The following is an 11,093-nucleotide window of genomic DNA, read 5'->3' as shown; positions in this document are numbered from 1 at the left end:
TGCTGATTTCTCTCAAAAACAGCCATTTTTAGCAAATTTAGCTCGGTCTCCGAAACGACTGGACCTGCTTTTGCCAAAAACTAATCACCACTACTCCCCGTCATTACGAATTGAATGTTTATTGGATCATTCAAATCGGATGCTCCGTTCTGTCAAAAACTAAATATCTATTTTCTGCACTCTTTGCTTCGTATTTCCGAAACGGCTGGACCTGCCTTTGCCAAAAACTAATCAGCACAGCTCGTTATCAATAGGTATCGAATGTTTTTTAAATTCGAATCGTTATCGAATTCGAAATAGGTATCGAATGTTTAAAACATTCAAATCGGACAATCCGTGCGCCCAAAAACGTGGACAAGAATTGTATCCACACATACATACACATATACATACATCCATTTTTTTCTGAGGTATGCCAAAATGTTCAGAAACTTTCAAAACGTGGAGAAATGTAAAAATTCTCAATTTTGATTTTTGGACGATTACAATAACTTACCCTAAGGGAAGTTAAAAATATATAAGCTTGATTAAAATTGATTAAAAAATGATTTGAATCATGTTTTTTTATACGAATCAGGAAATTTTTATGTCGGCATATCATTAGTGCACATGTAACAACAAAAGAAAGAAAGTTAGGTATAAGATGCTATGTAATTTAGATACCAATAATGGATCAATTTTAAATCAATTACCAAGCTGAAATAATATATAAAACATGAGTAAGTAGTAAATTAATATCCACAAATTAAAACTCTTTGATTAGCAAATTTCATAAATGGTTTAATATAGCTTGATTTACAAATTCCAGTTGCCATTTTTAAACTTAACATTAAAAAAAGATCTGCATAACAAAAACAATGCAATCTATAGAAATATAGTTTTGCAATCACTCTGCGCAAAAATGCTGACATTTATTCAATAAAGTTAGTACCAAATTTACAATGTGATAAATAACAAAATAAATGTATTCTTATCAATATTATATGTAAAATAACACTATCCTATAGATCGCTCATTTATTGTTTGTTAAGAATGAAACAGTAGATTTCATAATAACTGTTCGTATTCATAAATTTTATATAAAATATTTTAGAAGAGATATTCTGAATCAGTATGCTTGCAATATAATATGTAATAAAGATTATGGGTTGCCTTCATAGTATAATACACTTATCCTCATCTTTTAAGATATTCATTTATCAATTTCCTATTTTAAAAAATCTATAACCGTATCTGTTACATAATAAATATTAATATATCTTGAAAAAAAGACATCCCGTTGTATATATATTATATATATATATATATATATATATATATATATATACTTTGTAGATTTTTTTATAAATATATCAAAGTAAATCGGTAGATAAATTTTTCATTCTATCACTTTCAATACTTTTCCTATGGCAATAGTTTTATCTGAAACAGAAAAGTATGGTTTTAAAAATTTTATGTGACATACACAAAAATTGACTACATCATATTTAGTTTTTTTTCATACAATAATCAATATATTAGTTGTATTGAGAGTTATTTTTGTAGAGTATAATATTTCTGAATTTATTTCATTTTTATTTCAAAATAGCCCGGTCAATTTATGCATTCAAGTTTACTATAATTCATAATGGGCTTGACAAAATTGTTTAAAATACAATTATAAAGGTAAACAAATGACCCTTTGCAATTTTTAGCTAAATGATCAGTTTTATCGAAAAATTGCCTGAGGCAGTATTGTAAAGCATAAAATTATCACAAAAATGCATCAATACTTTTTTGCTCAGAGCTACCCTTTTAAAGATATATCACTTTGAAAAGTACGTTTAAACGCCACCTACAAGGTAGTATGCTTAGCTCGTTTTTTTAAGTGGTTTTTCCAGTAGGCCTATTTCATGCGTTGTTGTGATTTCGTATGTTAACTTCCTGTAGGGTAATTTATAGTAACAGCAAAAAGATCAAAAATGAAAATTTTTATATATCTTTACTTTTCAAAGCTGAACATTTTGGCATACCTTAGAAAAAGTGGATGTATGTGTGTGTGTGTGTGTGTGTGTGTGTGTGTGTGCGGATACAAATTTTCGTCGACGATTTCGGGAACACAGAGGCAGGTCTAACCGTTCTGAAGATACGGGCAAAAACTGCCAAAAACGGTAATTCAGTTTTAAAGAGAACGGAGCGTCCGATTTTAATAATTCAAAAAACATTTTACTTGTATTGACAAGGTAAAAAAACTGATTAATTTTTTGGGAAGGTAGGTCTAGCGATTATGAGCTCTCAAAAATAAGTTAAAAAATGCCTTTTGGCGGTCAAAAGTGATCATTAGACATATGCACATCAAATTATCAGATATTTTATAGAGATTTTCATGATGTGCACACATTTGGTGTAAATTTTATTGGGTTCCGTTCAAAATTTTTAATTTTGAAGTTATTTATATGGTTTAAGCAAATGTTCGACATTTTCGACAATATGGAATAACCGATTTGGATAATATAAAAAACATTCGATTCATATTGATAAGAAGACGTACGTATTAGTTTTTGACGGAGGCAGGTCTAGCCGTTCCAAAGATACGGAGGGAAAAGTGACCAAGACGGTAACCCAATAAAGTAAGTTAAGAAGTAAGTTTTGAAGAGAACGGACGTCCGATTTTAATAATTAAAAAATCATTTTACTTTTATTGACAAGATAAAGAAAGATTAAATTTTTGGGAAGGCAGGTCCAGCGATTATGGACTCTCAATAAAAATAAGTTAAAAAATGTAATTTGGCGGTCAAAACGTTTATTGGACTTATGCACATTAAATTATCAGATATTTTATAGAGATTTTCATAATGTGCACACGTTTTGTGTAATTTTTTATGGGTTCAGTACCAAGATTTTTAATCACGGTACGGGAAGTTCCAGCAATTTGCCTTAAGGCACGATGCCATGCCCCCAACTAGTTTCGGAACACTTGGTAAAAATAAAGGCGGTGATAATAAAAAAGCAACTAAATTTATTCCTGTTAGTCATAATTTTCAAATGTTTCTGCATCTTTTTCGCATCGTTTGTCTTGATATTCACCTTCTTTTTTTTCTTCTTCGTCTTCTTCTTCTTCACTTTGAGTATAAACTTTTCCTGGTTTAAAAAAATAAATAATTTGTTCAGTTGGAGTCGCAGCAGTATGTAAGGCGAGTAAATCAATATCTTCATCAAGAACAATAGAACTATTTGTCACATTAAATTGCTCTATCGATGTTTCAATAATTAGTGCATCAGCATCATTAGCTTGTTTTTAACTGATATATTTTCACCAGTAAATTTAGTTTTTAACATTGAAATTAACTGTGATTTATTGTGACTATTTGCGAAGAACTCGAACTCCAACTGAACAAATTATGTATTTTTTTAAACCAGGACAAGTTTATACTCAAAGTAAAGAAGAAAAAGACGAGGAAGACAAAGAAGAAAAAAAAAGAAAAAGAAGAGAAAGAAGAATAAGATCAAGAAAACGATACGAAAAAGATGTAGAAACATTTGAAAATTATGACTCCCAGGAATTAATTTAGTTGTTTTTTTTTAAATTACCGCCTTTATTTTTACCAACCCAAATTCACAAATATTATCTTGCAAGTGTTCCGAAACAAACAAAATCACAACAGACCCGTGAAATAGGCCTACTGGAGAACCGACGTAAACAAACTAGCTAAGCACATTACCTCGTAGGTGGCGTTTAGACGTACTCTTCAAAGTGATATGTCTTTAAAACGGTGGCTCTGAGCAAAAAAAAAGTGTGATGCATTTTTTGTAGATAACTTTATGTTCTACAATAAGTCTCAGGTAATTTTGCGATTAAACTGGCCATTTAGCTGAAAATCGCAAAAGGGTCATTTTTTTAGCTCGCATCGAATCGATGAGAACTTTTGAGATTTTCTTTATAATTGTATTTTAAATTATTTTGCCAAGATACAGCTCATTATAAATTATAGTAACCTTCACCCTGATTTTAAATTTAAATTTACAGGGCTAAAATATAATTGTAAGTGAAAGAAAATTCGATATCCATTGTAATAGCCGACTAAAAGGGAGAACCCGCGCATTGCTCGTCTCGGATTTTGATGAAATTTGGCACAATGGTAGATTTTATGCCCAAACTGACCGTGGTAAAATATTAAAGGCCTATGAAAATCGGTTTAATTATAAAAATTAATTAAAGTTTGCATTTTAGCAGCGCGCGCTATACATAGCTTGTAACGTGCGTTCTCATCAGTTCAGTCGTAGCCTAGTGGTAAAGTGACTGGGCTCTCATTTTTGCGAATGCGTATGCGTATCGTCGGAGGATCGAATCCCACTCATGATAATTTTTTTTTTATTATTTTTAATTCAAATTTATAATCGCATGAGTAAATAATAATAAAGTTTTCTTGAGTTATTAATTATTTTTATATTTTTCGCTAAATATTCTATAGTAAAATACTCTGTAGCGTCTGTATAAAATTGATGTGATACCTAAAACATAATAATTTTATAAAAAAAACAGCAATAACAAGGAAGTGAAAAATGTTTATGTAATACTACTGCATTTGTGAAATGTGCTCATTGCAATTTATTTTTGTTTCTCTTGTTTTTATGATAAGTACCATCCCGCCAACTGTGAACCTTAAAGTAGTTAATATATGCAAATAAATTACATTTTTTCTTCCTTGTTATTGCTGTTTTTTTATAAAATTATTATGTTGTTATGTCATGCAATTATAAATTTGAATTAAAAATAATAAAAAAAAATTATCATGAGTGGGATTCGATCCTCCGACGATACGCATACGCAAAAATGAGAGCCCAGTCACTTCACCACTAGGCTACGACTGAACTGACAAAAGTGCACGTTACAAGCTATGTATAGCGCGCGCTGCTAAAATGCAAACTAATTAATTTTTATTATTAAACCGCTTTTCATATGCCTCTAATATTTTACCACGGTCAGTTTGGGCATAAAATCTACCATTGTGCCAAATTTCATCAAAATCCGAGACGAGCAATGCGCGGGTTCTCCTTTTAAGTGGTGCGTTACTGCAATATGATTGCATAGGTGATAGCGCATTGACTTTTTAGCTAGCAAAGGGATACTTGAAGCAAAATAATTTACTTACTTTCGTCCCTTAGAGTAAATCTGCCCATATGTGGAAATGTCTGAAAACGTTCCAGGCAAATAACACCAGCGCATTCAATTCGTATAATAGCAACTTGATCTTGCTTCACAAAACGTGGTCGTGTGCGAGATTTATCGCCTGTTTTTTTGTCTACCAGACATAATAAAGCCTGTTGGCAAGCAATAAATTATGAGTATAATTGACAAAATGAGTGCACTAATATATATATATATATATATATATATATATATATATATATATATATATATATATATATATATATATACATATATATATATATATATATATATATATACATATATATATATATATATATATATATATATATATATATATATATATATATATATATATATATATATATATATATATATATATATATATATATATATACATATATATATACATATATATATATATATATATATATATATCTATATATATATATATATATATATATATATGAGAGTTCTTGAGGGCGATACATCAAACAAAGAAAAGGCAAAGATTTATTCTTTTCTTTGTTTGATGTATCGCCCTCAAGAACTCACTCATATATTCCAACATCAAAATTAACTACTAAATCATATATATATATATATATATATATATATATATATATATATATATATATATATATGTTAAATTTTTATAATTTTGATGTTGAGATATGTGAGATTCAGTCTTCAGGGCAATACATCAATTAAAAACTTGTATGAATTTAAAACATTTTTATTGTTCCCATACGTTTCGACACAGTTTTGTGTCATCCTCAGTGGACTATGTGATTGTAGTAATCCTAATTATTTCATAGTAATTGTTCACAAATGTACGATAAAAACAATTCTTGTCACTTTAAATCGGAACAAATAACAAATACTCTTGCATCGGAATACGGAACTGCGAGATGTTCTATACAATAAAAAATTCGTTTAAAAAATTTTATATTTGTTCCGATTTAAAGTGACAAGAATTGTTTTTATCGTACATTTGTGAACAATTATTACTATGAAATAATTAGGATTACTACAATCACATGGTCCACTGAGGATGACACAAAACTATGTGTCGAAACGTATGGAAACAAAAATGTTTTAAATTCATACAAGTTTTTAATTCATGCATTGCCCTGAAGATTGAATCTCATATATATATATATATATATATATTATATATATATATATATATATATATATATATATTATATATATGATTTAGTTGTTAATTTTGACGTTGTTAAGTTTGAAGATATATGAGTAAGTTCTTGTGGGGCGATACATCAAAACATAAAAAACAAAGATTTATAAATTATTCTTTAATTCCAAACGTTTCGACATTCAATTTAATGTCATCATCAGTGGATCTAAAAACAGTATAAAGAATTAGTATAACTAGGTAATTATAATGTGGATTGGTAAAGAAACTATAAATATAAGAAAAGAATTAACAAAACAGCAACACTTAACAACAAACAAATTATAACCGATAGGAAAGGTAATAGAAACTAGATATTAAATAGATAAAAAAAGAAAAAGAATTAGAATATATGAATAAATATATAAGTACACATATACATATATACATATAAACCTACGCATATATAAATACGCATATATATACATATTTATACATCTACGGAAATATACATATACACATAAGAAATAATAAAAATCAGAGACATTGATTGAACCCAGGTTGCTACAGTAACGTTACCAGCAGCCACGGCGCAGAAATTGCTTGAAGGAATCGGCAAAATCCGAATTGGCTGGGTAAACTGCCGAATAAGAACAACTAATAGGCCAACCCAATGTTACAAATGTTGGCTTTTCGGGCATTACGGATTTTAGTGCACAAGTAAAGTGATCCGTTCCAACCTTTGCATTAGATGCGGACAAGAAGGACACAAGATCGCCAGTTGTCCAAACCCAGCAAAATGTGCACTATGCGCTGAACACCGAAGCGCAGAGGACGCTGCCCACCATGCAGGAACCTACAGATGTCCGGTATATAAAGAGGCACTCGAGAAAGCATCAATGAAAAAAGCATGAAGATACTGCAGCTAAATTTAAGTTATTGTGAAGCTCCACATGATCTGCTTATGCAGACAGTACGAGAGCTGAAGCTTGATCTTGTGCTTCTAGCAGAGCCATACAAGCATCTAACTGGCGAACTATGGGAAGCGGATACAACCACTAAATCTGTTATTTGGTCCAGTAACAAGCTCACCTTCCAGGGCACAACTACCAAACGCAGCCTTCCGTCTATTGGTGGAATGATAACATCAGTGTCCTTCGTAAAGAAAAATAGCTCAGCGTGGCTATAAGCGGCCTAACATCGAGGAACTAATCGCAGAGTACAAAAAATCTCGTCGAAAACTAAATAAGGCCATCAAAGAAAGTAAACAAAGATGCTGGAAAGATCTCATCAGTGAGTAGGCCTTACAAAGTGCTCAAAAAGCAACAAGTGCAGTCGCCTACGTGTCCTTATTTTCTTCGGAAAGTTGTAACTGCGCTGTTTCCATAGCAACGCAGTTTCAGCTACCAGTTGGCATCAACGAATAATTCACTAAAGAATTGAGGCAGTCGTTGACCCACTTCTGGCGGACAACCAGTATGGATTCCGGAAAGGACGATCAACCCTGGACGCAATAAAGCTAGTTGTCGATACTGCCAAAAAAGCAATCGAAGGAACAAGATGGAAGGGAGGTACAAAAGAGTACTGCCTTGTGGCTACACTAGACATCAGGAACGCTTTCAACTGCGCAAATTGGGACTGCATAATGCATGCTCTTGAAGAAAAGAATGTACCGGTTACATATGTAAAATAGTGGCAAGCTATTTTACGGATAGGGTTCTGAAGTACGACACAATAAACGACCCAAAAGAATATAATATCACCGGAGGTGTTCCTCAAGGCTCAGTTCTTGGACCACTTCTGTGGAATGTTATGTATGATGGGCTTTCGAGATTGAAGATCCCAAGACGCGCCAAACTAGTGGCATATGCGGACGACGTAGCCGTAGTGATCGTTGCGAAATATGTAGACGAAATACGTCATATTTTCGACATTACCTTCGAAAAAGTAAACAGGTGAATGGGTACTGTTAGTCTTCAACTAGCGAAACAAAAGACGGAAGCAGCACTCATCACCAGCATGAAAACTATAAAGACCATTAAACTGAAAGTCGGTGAACAAGAGATCATATCACAAGCTTACATCCAATACTTGGGAGTGACGCTTGACGCCCGACTAAATTTTAAGCATCATGTAAAACAAGTAAGTGACAAAGCATCTGTAGTGAGAACTTGTCTTGCACGATTGATGCCTAACATCGGCGGACCAAAGCAGAGCAGAAGACTTACACTTTCATCAGTAGTTGCGTCAGTGCTTATGGAATACCTATTTGGGCAGACGCACTAGAGCTCCAAGAATCATGGAGGAAAGTTGGTCCTGTACACCGCTTGAGGGCTTTACGAGTAGTATGCGGCTTCCGCACAATATCTGAGGAAGCGGTATGTGTCATTGCCGGGACTCTGCCTCTTAGAGTCTTAGCTGAGGAAAGACAAAATCTTTACCAACGCAAGAGGTCAACGACATAAAGCGCTGATGATCTCAGAACCGAAGAACGTCGTAACAGCATAAGACGATGGCAAATACAGTAGGATGTCGCAGAAAAGGGTAGATGGACGCACCGTCTTATACCTAGATCAACGTTTGGCTGAACCGGAGACATGGCAAAGTCAACTATTACTTAACGCAGATGCTGCCTGGACACGGTTGCTTTCGGGCTTATCTTCACCGATTTAAGCACGATGATTCTCCTGAATGCCCAGCATGCCAAGGAGTTAATGAAGATGCAGAGCATGTTTTCTTTGTTTGCTCGCACTTCAGTGCACAGCGGAATAAACTGGAAAAAAATTTAAAGCAAAAGATTCAACCAGAAACACTAATTGAATCAATGCTCAGAAGATGCTTGGAACGCCAGTAGTACGTATGTTACAGAAGTCATCATAACACTACGATTCATTGAGGGAAAAAGAGCTATTGAAAGATGTATGACATCTTAGCTACAATAAGGAAAAGCAGTTTCTAGATCCTTCCCCGCGAAGTAATGCCTAAGGGCGGCTTACGTGGGGGTTACAAGGCTTGGGAAAAGCGGAGGTTTTAGTCGATATTAACATTGTTGAGTCCGACATATCCAGACAATTCTGCGTCTGTTGAATACGTAAACGTATTTCCTTCGCTATACAAAAAAAAACATACACATACATATATGCAACGTGCATGCATATTCACGAGGACGTACATTTACATGTATGAACATACATATACTAATACTTATTTACGTAAACACAGCTATATACGTACACATGTGCATATACGCATACATACATATATATATATATATATATATATATATATATATACATACATATACAAATATACATATACATAAATATATACATACATATATACATATACATAAACACGTATATATGTAAAGCCAACAAAATATTTAAGAAAAGACTTACATTAACGTTGGTAGGGTACATATAAGATGTGTACACAACACTAGAAATTAGCACTAACACTTATACATCTAACTTATCCACACTATGAATTTTTATCATTTTACAATAAATAAGTAAAAAGTAAAAAGAAAAAAGAAAAATGATAGTTTTATTTGAACAAAAATGTGAGTAAAATCAAGTAATTCCTGCAACGACTTGTGAAATGTGCAAGATCCGAGGCTTTAGTGGCCGAGCACATGTTGGAGAGATTTTTAAGGGTCATTCAAAAACTTGCCGCGCGTGGTTAGGTAAAGACGGTCGAAGTTGAACTGGTGATGTTAGGCTAGGTTTGTATGGTCCGAATTAGTTTTGTTCAAGGGGAGAAAAATTTGGAAACAATATTTAGTATTACTAAGTAGTTGTATTAATACCTCAAATATCTAAAATGAAGAATTTTAAAAGGGTCATTCAAAATTTACTATGCGGGGGTAGGTAAAGACCGTGTTTCATGGCCGAGGTTGAACTAGTAGTGTTGGCAAGGTTTGTATGGTCAGAATTCGTTATGTTCAGAGGAGATAAATTTGGAAACATTATTTAGTATTACTTGGTAGTTTTCGCAGAGTAAGGAGGTATCACATCTTTTGTTTATAGCCTGTTTACTTAATGCTATGAAACAAGATTCTGCGAAACGTCTTTGAATGGTGTTCCGTTCGTGGTAGATAATACGGGCATTAAAATTGAAAGAGTGTTTGAAATTTGTGATGTGGTCTGTTATCATAGTTTGGTTTTGGTTGGAGTTTTTCGAATTATTGCCGTGTTGTTTGAGTCTTTTTATCAAATTTTGTCCGGTTTCACCGGACTCGGGTGTACGCCCCCCTTGCAGTAGCCTCGCTCGCCCCACAGGTAGAAAACCGCCATATTATTTACATAACATACACGCATACATTAGTTTTCCATGCAATATACTTCCATAAAAGCACACATATTTTTTTGTAACTTGTAGCTTAGTTTGCATACAATGCATATATCTTAAATATTACCTTAACTGTCACCTCTTCAGCTGCGCAATGAATATGCATAACTGCTGAATATCCTGCGCAAATGATGGATTTATGTTCCAAAATCACTAATTGGGCATCAAATATCTACAAAAAAAAATCTTGATAATAATTTCAAAATAGCTTGATAGTTTTTTCGAGGTTGAAACAAAAATAAGAATAAATATACAAACCAATATTGGTATGTATATTTCTTCTTATTTTATATATTTGTTCTTATAAGGAGAAACCGCGCGCTGCTCATCTCGGATTTTGATAAAACATTATAATTTTGTATTAATAACAACAATAATATGGAAGAAGAAATATAATTTATTTCCATATAAACACTATGTTCAAATTTACTATTGTGGGGATTGTACTTATCGCAA

The 11,093-nt window shown here is 32.7% G+C and overlaps 1 protein-coding gene across 1 annotated transcript; it reads right to left on the bottom strand.

The window, feature by feature from the left end:
• Window positions 1–1,318: 1,318 nt before the first annotated feature.
• On the bottom strand, window positions 1,319–10,809 carry LOC113371996 (eukaryotic peptide chain release factor GTP-binding subunit ERF3A-like; the record flags this gene model as incomplete). Its single annotated transcript, XM_026612371.1, has 3 exons — window positions 1,319–1,422; window positions 5,133–5,301; window positions 10,705–10,809. Coding segments are annotated over 3 exons (318 nt in total), but the record flags the coding sequence as incomplete, so codon positions are not given.
• Window positions 10,810–11,093: the final 284 nt, after the last annotated feature.

Source organism: Ctenocephalides felis, unplaced genomic scaffold, assembly GCF_003426905.1.
Source record: "Ctenocephalides felis isolate EL2017-DRISC unplaced genomic scaffold, ASM342690v1 CF-g0.4_SCAFFOLD_01496, whole genome shotgun sequence".
Taxonomy (NCBI): domain Eukaryota; kingdom Metazoa; phylum Arthropoda; class Insecta; order Siphonaptera; family Pulicidae; genus Ctenocephalides; species Ctenocephalides felis.
Note: the sequence above shows the minus strand (reverse complement) of the source record. Positions and strands in the feature narration are given on the sequence as shown.